We start from the raw sequence: 19719 nt of genomic DNA, 5'->3' as shown, positions 1-19719 counted from the left end.
ACGGCGCTCTGAACGATCCCGTCACTTGCCATCTTCCTTCTTCTTGGCGCCGCTGGCATTCATAGTAACAATGCGTTGTGGCGCAGATGACGTAATCATATCAGGCCCACGTGATTACTTCATCTGCGCCCACCGCTCTGTTATTGTGAATGGGAGAAGAAAAGTGACGGGACCGTTCAGCTCTTCGTGGGAACGTCTTAGGTGAGTTTATTTTTGTATGTATGTTGTTATGTATGTATGTATATGTTTTCTTGTATGTATGTTGTCATGTTTGTATGTGTATGTATGTGTATATGTGCATGTATGTTTGCATGTATGTATGTTTTCATGTATGTATGTTTGCATGTATGTATGTTTGCATATATGTATGTTTGCTTGTATGTATGTTTGCTTGTATGTTTGCTTGTATGTATGTTTGCTTGTATGTATGTTTGCATATTTGTATGTGTATATGTGCATGTATGTGTATATGTGCATGTATTTTTGCTTGTATGTATGTATGCTTGCTTGTATGTATGTATGTTTGCATGTATGTATGTCTGCTTGTATGTTTGCTTGTATGTATGTATGTTTGCTTGTATGTATGTATGTTTTCATGTATGTATGTTTGCATATATGTATGTTTGCTTGTATGTTTGCTTGTATGTATGTTTGCATGTATGTATGTTTGCATATACGTATGTTTGCATGTATGTATGTATGTATGTATGTTTGTATGTGTATATGTGCATGTATGTGTATATGTGCATGTATGTGTATATGTGCATGTATGTTTGCTTGTATGTATGTTTGCTTGTATGTATGTTTGCTTGTATGTATGCTTGCTTGTATGTATGTTTGCATGTATGTATGTTTGCTTGTATGTATGTTTGCTTGTATGTATGTTTGCTTGTATGTATGTGCATGTATGTGTATATGTGCATGTATGTTTGCATGTATGTATGTTTGTATGTATGTTTTCATGTATGTATGTTTGCATGTATGTATGTTTTCTTGTATGTATGTATGTTTTCTTGTATGTATGTTGTCATGTTTGTATGTTTTCATGTATGTGTTTTCATGTATGTATGTTGTCATGTTTGTATGTGTATATGTGCATGTATGTTTGCATGTATGTATGTTTGCATGTATGTATGTTTTCATGTATGTATGTTTGCATGTATGTATGTAGTCATGTTTGTATGTGTGTATGTTTTCATGTATGTGTTTTCATGTAGGTATGTTTGCATGTATGTATGTTTGTATGTATGTTTTCATGTATGTATGTTGTCATGTTTGTATGTGTATACGTGCATGTATGTTTGTTTGTATATATGTCTGTATGGCCATGTATGATACTGTCTGCTGGCGCCCTGTATCTAAGCCAACTTTGCCGCAGGCTTCTATACATGGTATAACAGTCAGTATCACACATGAAAGTGAAAGTAAGCCTACGACATGTTTTATTTCATTTTTTTTTTTATATTTTTGATTTTTTTACAGGTTTGGTGTTTGGACTACGTCGGTTTCGAGGACTACTTAGATGACGCTTTTTTTTTCATCAATAAAATGGTTAATGAGGGTTGTGTTGGGGTTGCTTTATTTCAATAAAATATTTTATCTATATCTTTTCTTCAAGTTTTATTACTATCACTTTAGTAATGGCCGCGGTCTGAGTGACAACATCCATTACTAAGGCGGGGCTTAGTGTTAGCCGGTGCAGAGGCTAACACTAAACACCATTATTACCCCGGTACCCACCACCACCAGGGGTGCCGGGAAGAGCTGGGTACGATCCAGTACCCGACCATCTGTTGTGATGGTAGGGCTCTGGGGCGGCCGCAGGCTGGTATTATGAGGCTGGGAAGGGCCAAAAACAGTGGACCTTCCCACCCTTGTAATGCTAGGCTGCTGCTGCTGTGTTGTATCTGGCTGGTTATAAAAATGGGGGGGACCCCACGTCATTTTTTTTTAATTATTTATTTATTATTTTTATTAAAAAGACATGGGGTTCCACCCAATTTATCATAACCAGCCACATACAACACAGTGTTATTAGCCTGGGAATAGACAAAACCAGTGGCCCTTCCCACCCATGTAATGCCAGGCTGCTGCGGCCTTGTATATGGCTGGTTATTAAAAATGTGGGGGACCCAACGTCTATTGTTAAATTTTACAAAAAAAACGACGTGGGGGTCCCCCCCATTTTTATAACCAGCCCGATACAACACAGCAGCAGCAGCCTAGCATTACAAGGGTGGGAAGGTCCACTGTTTTTGGCCCTTCCCAGCCTCATAATACCAGCCTACGGCCGCCCCAGTACCCGACCATCACAACAGATGGTCGGGTACTGGATCGTACCAAGCTCTTCCCGGCACCCCTGGTGGTGGTGGGTACCGGGGTAATAATGGGTGGTTAGTGCTAGCCTCTGCACCGGCTAACACTAAGTACCGCCTTAATAATGGACGCTGTCAATCAGCCAACTGCCATTATCTAGGCACTAATAAAGTTTGAAAAAAAAACACAAAGACAATTTTTTTTTATTGAAATAAGAAATCCCCAACAAAACCCTCGTTAACCATTTTATTAAAATTTTCAAAAAACGTAGATCTACGCAGTAGTCCAACGAATCGAAAGACGTAGTCCAATCGGTACATCAAAATCTGCAACAACATTAAAAAAAAGTTAGCAATGTGAACAATACCGATACTTATGCTCACCTACACACACACAAACAACCACACACAAACATATACACAAACACATAAACACACACCCATATATTACACAAACACACACATAAACACATATACACACACATATACACACACACGTATACACAAACACATGTACACAAACACACCCATATATACACAAACACACACACATATACACAAACACACACGTATACAAAAACACACACAAACATATACACACAAACCTATACACATATGCACAAACACACCCATATATACACAAACACACACATATACACACACATATGCATACATATACACATATGCACAAACACCCATATATACACAAACACACACATATACACATATACATATACAAAAACACACAAACATATACACACAAACATGCACAAACACACCCACATACACAAACACACACACACATAAACACACAAACACACACACAAACATATACACAAACACACATATACACACAAACATATACACAAACACATGTACACAAACAAACCCACATATACACAAACATATACATATATACACAAACACACCCATATATACACACACACACACATATATACACAAACACACCCATATATACACAAACACACACACATAAACACACCAAAAAAGCACACACACATATACACACAAACATATACACATATACACACAAACATATGTACACAAACACACCCATATATACACAAACACATACACAAACCCACACATATACAAAAACACACACAAACATATACACAAACACACCCATATATACACACACACAAATATACACAAACACAAAAATATACACAAACATATACACACAAATACACCCATATATACACTCACACATAAACACACACACATATACACAAACACACCCATATATACACAGACACACACACACACACACACTTACCTTTAGCGGAGCGCAGACTTCTCGCGACCGCGACGGGTGCCTTCCACTTCATCTCCTTGCATCTCCTGCGCATGCGCCGAGATGCGCGTTCATGAGTAAATGACATCCTCTGCTCCGGACGCAGAGGATGTCATTACGCATGCGCGGACACCGCTAAAGGTAAATAGCGGTGGCCGGGAACCTAGGCAACGAGCAGGATACAAAGAGGGACCGACCGCAACTTCAATCAACGATATCAAGAAAACGACATCGCTGGACGACGGACAGGTAATTAGAATTCTTCTTATTTTTACATGGGGGAGCTTTATAGCTCCATTTATCAACTTGGGACAACCCCTTTAATTCCGCTCCTGTTCTGCTCCATCTTACACAACACAGGCTCTTCTCAGAGCCGCCACATCCTCTATAGATCAGCTATGATGTCTGCTGGTGACCGCTCGTGTATCTGAGCAGTGACCTTCTACTTCTATATACACGGGGGTAGGGGCTTCAGTATCACGTCCGTCTTCCAGTGAGGTGCCGGATATGTGGACTGCAGTGTGTCCCCTAATAGCGTCCTAGAAGCAGCTGACTGAAGCCGGTCTTGGACCAGGGAATGTTAATCAGAAGGGAGAGTACCTTAGTGCTATACTTGCTGGCGAGTGATCCTCCGGCAGGAAAACACATCCTCGTAGCGGCGCTGCCGGACGCCGTTTGTGCCGATGCCTGCACGTACACGAGTGGCAGAAACTCACCGCTGAATATCCGCTCAGTTGCTCATAGCGCTGTATAAGCGCACGAGCAGTGGATCAAACAGCGGACTTGCGGTGTTGCTTCTTCGGCGTCCAGCTTGCTGCTGGGCAACGTGCTTTCCGCAATCCTTGGAGAGAGGGCCAGTGTTTTCTTAGCTGCTGTCACTGCTACTAATGTTACCAGATTCTTACAACAAACAATAAATCTGTTACTGGGACCAACTTTGACACAAGTATCGGCTCGGCCCGTATCTCATTCTGCCGGACGGCTGGGATTAATAAGGCTGCTGGCAATAAATCTGTTAACCTCTAGTACTAATAATGAATCTGTCTGCTGTCCCTATATAGGACTCACTTTATTACAGTAACGCGTGCAGTTTCTTGCAGAGCAACATTTAGTGAGACGCATTCAATGAATGAAAAAGGACAAACTGATGCAGCTGATACGGCATTTTCCAAGAGCAAAACCCAATGTTGGAGGGGCCGTGTTTTCCAAGCTGCTCTCATTGCTACAAATGTTACGAGATTTTCAAAACAAACTACCAATTTGTAGCACCAAGTTCCACATAAGTATGGACTTGCATTGTCTTGTATGTCACTTTGCCAGACTGCTGGTATAATCGAGCTGCTGGCATTACAATGACAGGAAACAGAATGCACCTATTTCTACTTCGTACTAACACTGTGCGTTGTCTATACTTAGGACTCCCCTCATCCCACTAAGGGTATGTTCACACGGCCTATTTACGGACGTAAATCGGGCGTTTTTGCCCCGAATTACGCCCGAAAATAGCGCCTCAATAGCGCTGACAAACATCTGCCCATTGAAAGCAATGGGCAGACGTTTGTCTGTTCACACGAGGCGTATATTTACGCGCCGCTGTCAAAAGACGGCGCGTAAATAGACGCCCGCGTCAAAGAAGTGACCTGTCACTTCTTTGGCCGTAATTAGAGCCGTTATTCATTGACTCCAATGAATAGCAGCGCTAATTACGGCCGTACTTGACGCGGCGTTCAAGCGCCTGCACATGCCGGTACGGTTGAAATTACGGGGATGTTTTCAGGCTGAAACATCCCCGTAATTTCAGCCGTAACGGACGCCCTCGTGTGAACATACCCTAACGCATGAAGTTGCTGCAGAGTAACATTTAGTGAGACGCATTCGAAGAATCCAGTGAGACTGGAAGATATAATTTAAGACACTATGTAGTCGGGGGCGGGTTGTAGATCGTGAACATGAATCACTGGAGTAGTTGTACTATTAATGTGTCCTGTACAGTATAGTTAGTGCACCAATGAGGACAGCGCCACCATCTGCACGAGGCAGTAGTGAATGTATAGGTCATGAGTAACGCGGTTCTACACCCACCCACCCTACGGCTTCCTCTTCAATGTTTATCCCCGCGGTATATGAATTCATATGGCTAGATCTCTGTACAAGCAGAGCCACTTATCTGGCGCAGAACGTTTACATATCGGAGATCAGCGGTGAGAGCTCTGTTCTAAGGACCATGTGGGCGGCTCTTAAAAGAGCCTTTGTGGTTAAATGTGGATAAGCGGCGCTCACTTGCTCTTGGCGCTTTTGCTGCTCTCGGTCTTCTTGGGCAGCAGAACGGCCTGGATGTTGGGCAGGACGCCTCCCTGAGCGATGGTCACACCACCCAGCAGCTTGTTGAGCTCCTCGTCATTGCGCACGGCCAGCTGCAGGTGACGGGGGATGATTCGGGTCTTCTTGTTGTCCCGGGCGGCATTTCCGGCCAGTTCCAGGATCTCAGCGGTCAGATATTCCAGCACAGCGGCCAGGTAGACCGGAGCGCCGGCGCCGACCCTCTGAGCGTAGTTACCCTTGCGGAGAAGTCTGTGCACACGACCGACAGGGAACTGAAGTCCTGCCCGGGATGAGCGGGTCTTGGCTTTAGCCCGCACTTTGCCTCCTTGCTTTCCTCTTCCAGACATGTCTATTATCTGATCAGATCTAACGGCTGCGCTCCCACCGTCACTTCTTATACCCGGATGGAGCAGAGAGCTTCTTCTCTGATTGGCCGCATCTAAAACTGATATTCAACGCCAGACGCTGTAGCCAATGAGGAAGTAGAATATTTCTATAGACTCGCAGATAACACCACGCCCCCTCCTCTGTCTCTACCAATAGGAACATCTCCCGCCTGAACTCGAATGGAGCAGGAATAAAGCAGCAGCGGCGGATTCTTCTCATTAGGCGCCAAGTAATGTGCCCCGTCCCTGTAGGAAGGACCCAAAGGCTCTTCTAAGAGCCCCCCACCAAGTCTACAACAGAGCTGCCGCCTCCATCTTGTGCTTATTCGTGCGCATGTCCTTATTCCCGCTGGTCTCCCATGTCTGGAAGAGTCGTTCAGTCCGTGCAGCCGCTCCTTCATGCTGCAGGATATGGGGGAACATTCCCGGGTGTGATAGCGCAGAGCTGCTGCTGCTGCATTAGGGGCTTATCTGCGGGCTGCACGGGCTGATTCTTCTCCATCCAACGATACCGTGAAACGCACAATTCAAACGTCCGCTGCCAATCTCCAGTATAAAGGTGGTGACGTACAAACATGTAACACGTCTTTATTGCATCCGTATCGTTCCCGAATTACCGGCATTATGTCCCTGTTCCCTCATATTACAGGCATTATGTCCCTGTTCCCTCATCTTACCGGCATTATGTCCCTGTTCCATCATATTACCGGCTTTATGTCCCTGTTCCTTCATATTACCGGCATCATGTCCTTGTTCCTTCCTATTACCGGCATTATGTCCCTGTTCCTTCATATTACCGGCATTATGTCCCTGTTCCTTCATATTACAGGCATTATGTCCCTGTTCCTTCATATTACAGACATTATTTCCCTGTTCCTTCATATTACAGGCATTATGTCCCTGTTCCTTCATATTACCGGCATTATGTCCCTGTTCCTTCATATTACCGGCATTATGTCCCTGTTCCTTCATATTACCGGCATTATGTCCCTGTTCCTTCATATTACCAGCATTATGTCCCTGTTCCTTCATATTACCGGCATCATGTCCTTGTTCCTTCCTATTACCGGAATTACGTCCCTGTTCCTTCATATTACAGCCATTATGTCCCTGTTCCATCATATTACCGGCTTTATGTCCCTGTTCCTTCATATTACCGGCATCATGTCCTTGTTCCTTCCTATTACCGGCATTACGTATCTGTTCCTTCATATTACAGGCATTATGTCCCTGTTCCTTCATATTACCGGCATTATGTCCCTGTTCCTTCATATTACCGGCATTATGTCCCTGTTCCTTCATATTACCGGCATCATGTCCTTGTTCCTTCCTATTACCGGAATTACGTCCCTGTTCCTTCATATTACAGCCATTATGTCCCTGTTCCTTCATATTACCGGCATTGTGTCCCTGTTCCTTCATATTACCGGAGTTATGTTCTTGTTTGTAGCCTCAAACTCTGGTTGACTGGTTATTGTAATACAAGTGGAGCAGACTCTGGTGTCTCCTCTGTGCCGGGTATTGTAATACAAGTGGAGCAGACTCTGGTGTCTCCTCTGTGCCGGGTATTGTAATACAGGCGGAGCAGACTGGTGTCTCGTCTGTGCCGGGTATTGTAATATAAGTGGAGCAGACTCTGGTGTCTCCTCTGTGCCGGGTATTGTAATACAAGTGGAGCAGACTCTGGTGTCTCCTCTGTGCCGGGTATTGTAATACAAGTGGAGCAGACTCTGGTGTCTCCTCTGTGCCGGGTATTGTAATACAAGTGGAGCAGACTCTGGTGTCTCGTCTGTGCCAGGTATTGTAATACAAGTGGAGCAGACTCTGGTGTCACACGACCTATTTTCAGACGTAATTCAGGCGTATTACGCCTCGAATTAAGCCTGAAAAGACGTCTCCATTACGTCTGCAAACATCTGCCCGTTGCTTGCAATGAGTTTTACGATATTCTGTTCAGACAAGCTGTAATTTTACACGTCGCTGTCAAAAAACGGCACGTAAAAATACGCCCGCGACAAACAAGTGCAGGACACTTCTTGGGACGTTTTTGGAGTCATTATTCATTGACTCCAATGAAGAACAGCTCCAATTACGTCTGTAAAGGACGGCGCGAAAAACGCAAGTACTTGCAATTACGTCTGAAATTCAGGAGCTGTTTTCGCCTGAAAACAGCTCCGTAATTTCAGACGTATTTTGCGTGTGAACATATCCTTATTGTTACACATGATTAGCAGACTGTGGTGTCTCGTCTGTGCTGGTTTGTTGTAGAAGAGTAGCAGCAGACTCTTTGGCGTAACTACAGCAGCTGCTACCTACGGGGCCCGCGGCTTGTGGGGGCCAGTGCCGCCAGCTGACACGCTCCCCCCATATGCTCGGTGGCGCCGCTAGCAGCCATTATGGCTAGTACAGCGGTAGTGCTGCTACTATGGGGCCCACGCCTCCGAGCCTCTAACAAGTATAGGCAGGGCGACACAGGCCCTCTCATGCCCGTAGGCGTCGCTACCACCAGAGGGGGCCCCGGTGCTAGCGACAGCCAAATACATGCATTAGCGCTGAATGGCCGGGCATGTTTTGTGCCTGACCATTCAGCGCCTTACAATGACGCTGATTGGCTAGCGGTGCTTTGACGTCATCGCGCCGCTTCCGTGCTTGAAAGGTGCTGATTGACGGGGCAAGTCATTCTGCCCCGCCAATCAGCGTCATTGAACGACGCGTCGTTCAGCTCCTGCAGACCCGCTCAGAAGAGAGCATGTCTGCATTGTCAGCGGACAGGGTGGGAACGGGGTCATGTGAGCATGTAAAGTTTTTTTCTCATAAAACTGTGAGTGGCATTATCTATAGTGGGGGCTCTAGCTACAGGGGGGTCGTCTATATGTGGGCCACTATATACAGGGGGTCTATATGTGGGGATGTGGGCACGATCTACAGGGGTGGTCTATATGTGGGGATGTGGTGCACTATATACAGGGGAGGGTCTATATGTGGGGATGTGGGCCACTATATACAGTGAAGGAAATAAGTATTTGATCCCTTGCTGATTTTGTAAGTTTGCCCACTGTCAAAGACATGAACAGTCTAGAATTATTAGGCTAGGTTAATTTCACCAGTGAGAGATAGATTATATTAAAAAAAAACAGAAAATCACATGTTTCCCCCTCCATGCTTGACTGTGGGGACGGTGTTCTTTGGGTCATAGGCAGCATTTCTCTTCCTCCAAACACGGCGAGTTGAGTTAATGCCAAAGAGCTCAATTTTAGTCTCATCTGACCACAGCACCTTCTCCCAATCACTCTCAGAATCATCCAGATGTTCATTTGCAAACTTCAGACGGGCCTGTACATGTGCCTTCTTGAGCAGGGGGACCTTGCGGGCACTGCAGGATTTTAATCCATTACGGCGTAATGTGTTACCAATGGTTTTCTTGGTGACTGTGGTCCCAGCTGCCTTGAGATCATTAACAAGTTCCCCCCGTGTAGTTTTCGGCTGAGCTCTCACCTTCCTCAGGATCTAGGATACCCCACGAGGCGAGATTTTGCATGGAGCCCCAGATCGATGTCGATTGACAGTAATTTTGTGTCTTCCATTTTCTTACTATTGCACCAACAGTTGTCTCCTTCTCACCCAGCCTCTTACTTATGGTTTTGTAGCCCATTCCAGCCTTGTGCAGGTCTATGATCTTGTCCCTGACATCCTTAGAAAGCTCTTTGGTCTTGCCCATGTTGTAGAGGTTAGAGTCAGACTGATTCATTGAGTCTGTGGACAGGAGTCTTTTATACAGGTGACCATGTAAGAGCTGTCTATAATGCAGGCACCAAGTTGATTTGGAGCAGTAACTGGTCTGGAGGAGGCTGAACTCTTAATGGTTGGTAGGGGATCAAATACTTATTTCTCTGTGCACAATGCAAATAAATAGATATCATTTTGACTATGTGATTTTCAGTTTTTTTTTTAATATAATCTATCTCTCACTGGTAAAATTAACCTAGCCTAAAAATTCTAGACTGTTCATGACTTTGACAGTGGGCAAACTTACAAAATCAGCAAGGGATCAAATACTTATTTCCTTCACTGTACAGGGGGGTCTATATGTGGGGATGTGGGCCATTATATACAGTATATACAGGGGGGTCTATATGTGGGGATGTGGGCCATTATATACAGGGGGGTCTATATGTGGAGATGTGGGCCACTATATACAGGGGGGTCTATATTTGGGCCACTGTCTACTGAGCTTGGTTCTAGTGCTGTATATATGTACTGAGCTTGGGTGTGGTACTGTATATATGTCAGAGATTGGTTCTAGTGATATTTTATGTACTGAGCTTTGTTCTGGTGCTGTATATATGTCAGAGCTTGGTTCTATTGCTGTATATATGTACTGAGCTTGGGTGTGGTACTGTATATATGTACTGAGCTTGGTTCTATTGCTGTATATATGTACTGAGCTTGGGTGTGGTACTGTATATATGTACTGAGCTTGGGTGTGGTACTGTATATATGTACTGAGCTTGGTTCTATTGCTGTATATATGTACTGAGCTTGGGTGTGGTACTGTATATATGTACTGAGCTTGGTTCTATTGCTGTATATATGTACTGAGCTTGGGTGTGGTACTGTATATATGTACTGAGCTTGGTTCTATTGCTGTATATATGTACTGAGCTTGGGTGTGGTACTGTATATATGTACTGAGCTTGGTTCTATTGCTGTATATATGTACTGAGCTTGGTTCTGGTGCTGTATATATGTACTGAGCTTGGTTCTATTGCTGTATATATGTACTGAGCTTGGGTGTGGTACTGTATATATGTACTGAGCTTGGTTCTATTGCTGTATATATATGTACTGAGCTTGGGTGTGGTACTGTATATATGTCAGAGCTTGGTTCTATTGCTGTATATATGTCAGAGCTTGGTTCTGGAGCTGTAATTATATAGGATATATTTATAACAAAATTGCAGGGCAGATGGAATTTTTCTCAATTCATTGTATATTTCATGGGAACCTGTCTGGTAGTTTTAACCCCTTGAACCGTCACCATGCGGTAATACATGATCTGACAGTATTCCGCTGTATGTTTTTTTCAGATGCCGCAAAATCCTTAAAATCCACTTTTAAAACGACGCACACTATATGCTAATTACTCATTAGAGGGTCATGGGGCGGTGCCGATATCCTCACGAGTCACATAGTCCTGCCTCCAAACCCACCTTTCCATGTTTGAGTGACATCTCCCTGGCTGATACAACTTTCTCGGATGTGCCATTGCCTTCTGGCACTATACACAAGGGGGAGAGCTGTGTTGCACTATACACAAAGGGGGGATGTGTGGCACTATACACATGGGGGAGAGCTGTGTTGCACTATACACAAAGGGGGGCTGTGTGGCACTATACACAAAGGGGGGCTGTGTGGCACTATACACAAAGGGGGGCTGTGTGGCACTATACACATGGGGGGCTGTGTGGCACTATACACAAGGGGGGGCTGTGTGGCACTTTACACATAGGGTGGCTGTGTGGCACTATACACATGGGGGAACTGTATGCCACTATTTACAAGGGAGAGGGCTGTGGCACAATCTACAGGTGTCTGTGTGTGGCACTATCTACTAAGGGAAAGCTGTGCTGCACTTTCTACTAAGGGGGGCTGTGTGGCACTCTATACAGTGGGGGGTTTATGGCATTCTACAAGGGGGAGGTGGGGGTGCTATCTACAAATAGGGTGACACTGTCTACAGGGGGGCTGTATGGCACATTCTACGGGGGGCACTATTTATAAGGGTGGGGGCTGCTTGTGGCACCCGAGGGGGGGGGCGGCCAAGAGTTTGCTATGGGGCCCAGTCTTTCCTAGTTACGCCCCTGAGCAGACTTTAGTGTCTCGTCTATCTATATAATGCAAGTGGAACAGCCTCTATAGATGATGCGCTGCAGGAAAAAACTTTCAAAATATAATGTAGAGTGCCACGGTGTGGTCACCGCGGGGAACTGTTTACTTTCATGGATGAAGTAATAGCGCCATTATGTGGTCATCGCTGGTATTACTGACTATATTTTACGACCTTATTACTTATGGAAGGCTGCATTGGCTATACGGCGCAGCAGCGCCATCGTGGGGTCAATTCTGGGAAATGCTCACTAAATTCAATGTAATTCAGACAGCCTTAGGGTATGTTCACACGACCTATTTACGGACGTAATTCGGGCGTTTTTGCCCCGAATTACGTCTGAAAATAGCGCCTCAATAGCGCTGACAAACATCTGCCCATTGAAAGCAATGGGCAGAAGTTTGTCTGTTCACACGAGGCGTATATTTACGCGCCGCTGTCAAATGACGGCGCGTAAATAGACGCCCGCGTAGAAGAAGTGACCTGTCACTTCTTTGGCCGTAATTGGAGCCGTTACTCATTGACTCCAATGAATAGCAGCGCTAATTACGGCCGTAATTGACGCGGCGTTCAAGCGCCTGCACATGCCGTTACGGCTGAAATTACGGGGATGTTTTCAGGCTGAAACATCCCCGTAATTTCAGCCGTTACGGACCCCCGCCGTGTGAACATACCCTTAGTGATACGCTAAGCAGCAGCGCCATCGTGTGGTCAATGCTGAGAAATCTCACTAAATTAAATGTAATGCAGGCAGACTAGTAATACACTGTGCAGCATCGCCATCTTGTGGTCGATGCTGGGAAATGCGCACTATATTCAATGTAATTCATGCAGCCTGAGGGTATGTTCACACGGCCAAATTTCAGACGTATACGAGCCGTATTATGCCTCGTTTTATGTCTGAAAATACGGCTCCAATACGTCTGCAAACATCTGCCCATTCATTTGAATGGGTTTGCCGACGTACAGTGCAGACGACCTGTTATTTACGCGTCGTCGTTTGACAGATGTCAAACGACGACGCGTAAAAATACAGCCTCGTCAAAAGAAGTGCAGGACACTTCTTTCAGACGTTTTTGGAGCTGTTTTCTCATAGACTCCAATGAAAACAGCTCCAAAAACGGACGTAAAAAACGCCGCGAAAACGGCGCGAAAAACGCCGCGAAAAATGTGAGTTGGTAAAAAAACGTCTGAAAAGCAGGGTCTGTTTTCCCTTGAAAACAGCTCTGGATTTTCAGACGTTTTTGTTGACTACGTGTGAACATACCCTTAGGGTATGTGCACACACACTAATTACGTCCGTAATTGACGGACGTATTTCGGCCGCAAGTACCGGACCGAACACAGTGCAGGGAGCCGGGCTCCTAGCATCATACTTATGTACGATGCTAGGAGTCCCTGCCTCGCTGCAGGACAACTGTCCCGTACTGTAATCATGTTTTCAGTACGGGACAGTAGTTCCACGGGGAGGCAGGGACTCCTAGAGTCGTACATAAGTATGATGCTAGGAGCCCGGCTCCCTGCACTGTGTTCGGTCCGGGACTTGCGGCCGAAATACGTCCGTCAAATACCCTTAGGGTATGTTCACACGGCGGGGGTCCGTAACGGCTGAAATTACAGGGATGTTTCAGCCTGAAAACATCCCCGTAATTTCAGCCGTACCGGCATGTGCAGGCGCTTGAACGCCGCGTCAATTACGGCCGTAATTAGCGCTGCTATTCATTGGAGTCAATGAATAGCGGCTCCAATTACGGCCAAAGAAGTGACAGGTCACTTCTTTGACGCGGGCGTCTATTTACGCGCCGTCATTTGACCCTCACACAGTATTATGCCCCTATAGCTGCCCCTCACACAGTATTATGCTCATATTGCTGACCCTCACACAGTATTATGCCCATATAGCTGCCCCTCACACAGTATTATGCCCCTATAGCTGCCCCTCACACAGTGCTATGCGCCTATAGCAGCCCCTCACACAGTATTATGCTCCTATAGCTGCCCCTCACACAGTATTATGCCCCTATAGCGGCCCCTCACACAGTATTATGCCCCTATAGCGGCCCCTCACACAGTATTATGTCCCTATAGCTGCCCCTCACACAGTATTATGCCCCTATAGCTGCCCCTCACACAGTATTATGCCCCTATAGCTGCCCCTCACACAGTATTATGCCCCTATAGCTGCCCCTCACACAGTATTATGCCCCTATAGCTGCCCCTCACACAGTATTATGCCCCTATAGCTGCCCCTCACACAGTATTATGCCCCTCACACAGTATTATGCCCCTATAGCTGCCCCTCACACAGTATTATGCCCATATAGCTGCCCCTCACACAGTATTATGCCCCTTTAGCTGCCCCTCACACAGTATTATGCCCCTCACACAGTATTATGCCCCTATAGCTGCCCCTCACACAGTATTATGCCCCTATAGCTGCCCCTCACACAGTATTATGCCCCTTTAGCTGCCCCTCACACAGTATTATGCCCCTCACACAGTATTATGCCCCTATATACCTGCCCCTCACACAGTATTATGCCCCTATAGCTGCCCCTCACACAGTATTATGCCCCTATAGCGACCCCTCACACAGTATTATGCCCCTATAGCTGCCCCTCACACAGTATTATGCCCCTATAGCTGCCCCTCACACAGTATTATGCCCCTTTAGCTTCCCCGCACACAGTATTATGCCCCTCACACAGTATTATGCCCCTATAGCTGCCCCTCACACAGTATTATGCCCCTATAGCTGCCCCTCACACAGTATCATGCCCCTATAGCTGCCCCTCACACAGTAGCATGCCCCTATAGCTGCCCCTCACACAATATTATGCCCCTTTAGCTGCCCCTCACACAGTATTATGTCCCTATAGCTGCCCCTCACACAGTATTATGCCCCTATAGCTGCCCCTCACACAGTATTATGCCCCTATAGCTGCCCCTCACACAGTATTATGCCCTATAGCTGCCCTCACACAGTATTATGCCCCTATAGCTGCCCTCACACAGTATTATGCCCCTATAGCTGCCCTCACACAGTATTATGCCCCTATAGCTGCCCCTCACACAGTAATATGCCCCTATAGCTGCCCCTCACACAGTATTATGCCCCTATAGCTGCCCCTTACACAGTATTATGCCCCTATAGCTGCCCCTCACACAGTATTATGCCCCTATAGCTGCCCCTCACACAGTATTATGCCCCTATAGCTGCCCCTCACACAGTATTATGCCCCTATAGCTGCCCCTCACACAGTATGATGCCCCTATAGCTGCCCCTCACACAGTATTATGCCCCTATAGCTGCCCCTCACACAATATTATGCCCCTATAGCTGCCCCTCACACATTATGCCCCTTTAGCTGCCCCTCACACAGTATTATACCCCTCACACAGTATTATGCCCCTATAGCTGCCCCTCACACAGTATTATGCCCCTATAGCTGCCCCTCACACAGTATTATGCCCCTATAGCTGCCCCTCACACAGTATTATGCACCTATAGCAGCCCCTCACACAGTATTATGCCCCTATAGCTGCCCCTCACACAGTATTATGCCCCTATAGCTGCCCCTCACACAGTATTATGCCCCTATAGCGGCCCCTCACACAGTATTATGCCCCTATAGCTACCCCTCACACAGTAATATGCCCCTATAGCGGCCCCTCACACAGTAATATGCCCCTATAGCGGCCCCTCACACAGTAATATGCCCCTATAGCGGCCCCTCACACAGTATTATGCCCCTATAGCGGCCCCTCACACAGTATTATGCCCCTATAGCGGCCCCTCACACAGTATTATGACCCTATAGCTGCCCCTCACACAGTGAAATATATCTATATTTTCTTCCAGTATCACGGCCTTCAGCTCCCCCATTTTGCTTGCTAGACTTCTGCCATTTGTGAACATTCACTTTAACTTGCCTTTCAGTTTTTCACTTTTATTATCAGAAATGTGATTATTGGACATTATTTGGGCATTTTTATTTTCACTGCTGTTTTGTGACAAAAGGACCTCCTTATCCAGTTGTCTAGTCCTCTCCCCACCGTCTGTTTCTCCCCCCACCAATATAGTCTGACCCCCCTCTAACCTGACTACCCCTTTATTTCCTACATTGACCTCCCTCCTCAGCCATAGTTTATATACTCCGCCACCCCAGCTAGAAGTCTCTCCCCCAGCACAGCGGACCAGTTGTAGAGAACAAGCCCAAAGCTCCTGAACCTGGAAAAATACAGAATTCTTTATTGTTGTGTAATACATGAGGTCCGGCTCTTACATAAGGTACAAGGTTGGTGGGTTCCTGTGTAATGAAAGACATCCCGCATACACAATCAGAACCCGCACATGTGAACACAGGACCCCGAAGAGCCCCCACAGGACCCCGAAGAGCCCACACATGCCCACACAGAACCCCGAAGAGCCCACACAGGCCCCCAAAGAGCCCCCGCAGGACCCCAAAGAGCCTCCGCATGCATACACAGGACCCCGAAGAGCCCGCGCATGCCCACACAGGACCCCGAAGAGCCCGCACAGGACCCCGAAGAGCCCGCACAGGACCCCGAAGAGCCCGCACAGGACCCCGAAGAGCCCGCACAGGACCCCTGAAGAGCTTGTGCACGCCCACACAGAACCCTGAAGAGCCCACACAGGACCCCGAAGAGCCCCCGCAAGCACACACTGGACCCCAAAGAGCCCCCTCACGCACAGACAGGACCCCGAAGTGCCCCCGCACGCACAGACAGGACCCCGAAGTGCCCCCGCACGCACAGACAGGACCCCGAAGTGCCCCCGCACGCACAGACAGGACCCTGAAGTGCCCCCGCACGCACAGACAGGACCCTGAAGTGCCCCCGCACGCACAGACAGGACCCTGAAGTGCCCCCGCACGCACAGACAGGACCCTGAAGTGCCCCCGCACGCACAGACAGGACCCTGAAGTGCCCCCGCACGCACAGACAGGACCCTGAAGTGCCCCCGCACGCACAGACAGGACCCTGAAGTTCCCCCGCAGGCACACACAGGACCCTGAAGTGCCCCCGCACGCACACACAGGACCCTGAAGTGCCCCCGCACGCACACACAGGACCCTGAAGTGCCCCCGCACGCACACACAGGACCCTGAAGTGCCCCCGCACGCACACACAGGACCCTGAAGTGCCCCCGCACGCACACACAGGACCCTGAAGTGCCCCCGCACGCACACACAGGACCCTGAAGTGCCCCCGCACGCACACACAGGACCCTGAAGTGCCCCCGCACGCACATAGACTGCTCCTTATAGTTCCCCCCTCTACGACACAAGCTGTTCCCCATGGTTTAGACCCCAGACAAGACCCTCCCCTTAGTACAGACCAGACACTCCACCACAGAACCTAGAGCAGACCCCCTTCCATAACAGACCCCAGAGCACCCCTCAACAAAGACCAAACTCTCTTTACCACTATCAACACAGACTCCCCCTTAAGACTGACCCCGCTCAGTACAGACCCCAGGCCGGCTATTCACAGCGTCTCCCCTGCTCGCTCTGGAAGATTGATCGCGCTCATGTTGGAGAACAGACACAAGACACGGACCTGGGAACGTCCCACCCTCCATATATGGCGTCTCCATGACTACAACCAAACAACAGAAAAGAAGCGTGCGGGGGCGTGGCCTGTACCGTGAGCGACTTCCGGGTGAGAGGGTAAGAGGAGGCGGGGCAGTGAGGAGACATTGCTGTGACTGTATGATAGGCTGTTATTAAGGTCTGCGGCTCCATGACGGCTTGTGCATACATTCTATTAGATCTAGTGCCATTTTTCTTGTTCTGTTCTGTATTTTGGAGGAGCATGTTTGTATGTCCTTATTAGTATGTATATCATATAGAAGTATGTAGCTAGGGGGGGGCAGGCGGGGCACTTGCCCAGGGCGCAGTTCAGAGGGGGGCGCCAGCGCCCCCTCCTCCTGCACTATAATTGTACCTGTGTCGCAAGGACACAGGTACAATTAGAAGCAATGAATGACCGGGCACGTTCCGAGCCCAGCCATTCAGCGCCTCTCCACGAATGAAGCGACTGGTACCTTTTGTACCAGTGACGCTTCCGTCGATGAAAGGCGCTGACTGACTGGCAGGGAAAGACATCCTGCCCAGCCAATCAGCGCCTTTCATAGACGCCGCGTTCAACCCCCTGGAGACCTGCGCAGAAGAGAGCAGGTCTCCATGGCTGCCGGACGGCGTGGGAGCGGGAATAAGGTGAGTTTGAGATGTGTTTTTTTTAAATTGTAATAGAAGTGTGCGGCTGTATCTGCAGGGGGGGCGACGACTTTGTCTACCTACGGGGGGTGTCTATCTACAGGGCTGGACTATATACAGGGGGACTATATCTGCTGGGCTATATACAGGGGGGCTATATCTACAGGGGGACTATATACAGGGGGACTATATCTGCTGGGCTATATACAGGGGGGCTATATCTACAGGGGAGCTATATACAGGGGGACTATATCTGCTGGGCTATATACAGGGGGGCTATATCTACAGGGGAGCTATATACAGGGGGACTATATCTGCGGGGCTATATCTACAGGGGGACTATATACAGGGGGACTATATCTGCTGGGCTATATACAGGGGGGCTATATCTACAGGGGAGCTATATACAGGGGGACTATATCTGCTGGGCTATATACAGGGGGGCTATATCTACAGGGGAGCTATATACAGGGGGACTATATCTGCTGGGCTATATACAGGGGGGCTATATCTACAGGGGGACTATATCTGCTGGGCTATATACAGGGGGACTATATCTACAGGGGAGCTATATACTGAGGGACTATATCTGCTGGGCTATATACAGGGGGGCTATATACAGGGGGACTATATCTGCTGGGCTATATACAGGGGGGCTATATCTACAGGGGAGCTATATACAGGGGGACTATATCTGCTGGGCTATATACAGGGGGACTATATCTACAGGGGAGCTATATACTGGAGTGGGCCGTCTATAGAGCACCATATACAGGGGTGGGCTATGTACAGGGGGACTATACAGGGGGGGGCTATATACTGGAGTGGGCTGTCTATAGAGCACTATATACAGGGGTGGGCTATATAGTATATAGCCCCCTGTAGATATAGCCCACCCCTGTATATGGTGCTCCATAGATAGCCCACCCCAGTATATAGCCCCCCCTGTAGATATAGTCGCCCTGTATATAGCCCAGCCCTGTAGATATAGCCCCCTGTAGATATATTCCCCCTGTATATAGCCCACCCCTGTATATAGCCCACCCCTGTATATAGCCCCCCTATGTATAGCCCACCACTGTAGATATAGCCCACCCCTGTATATAGCCCCCCTCTGTAGATATAGCCCCCCTATGTATAGCCCACCACTGTAGATATAGCCCACCCCTGTATATAGCCCCCCTCTGTAGATATAGCCCCCCTGTGTATATCCCAGCCCTGTGTATAGCTCACCCCTGTATATAGTATC

At 47.6% G+C, this 19719-nt stretch overlaps 1 protein-coding gene across 1 annotated transcript; it reads right to left on the bottom strand.

Moving 5' to 3' along the window:
• Positions 1-5909: 5909 nt before the first annotated feature.
• Positions 5910-6302, bottom strand: LOC142698322 (histone H2A type 1-like). Its single transcript, XM_075847888.1, has one exon. The coding sequence runs from the start codon at positions 6300-6302 to the stop codon at positions 5910-5912; it is 393 nt and encodes a 130-aa protein (XP_075704003.1).
• Between the last annotated feature and the right edge of the window lie 13417 nt (positions 6303-19719).

This window comes from Rhinoderma darwinii, unplaced genomic scaffold (assembly GCF_050947455.1).
Source record: "Rhinoderma darwinii isolate aRhiDar2 unplaced genomic scaffold, aRhiDar2.hap1 Scaffold_102, whole genome shotgun sequence".
Taxonomy (NCBI): Eukaryota; Metazoa; Chordata; class Amphibia; order Anura; family Rhinodermatidae; genus Rhinoderma; species Rhinoderma darwinii.
This window is presented reverse-complemented; position numbering and strand designations above follow the sequence as displayed.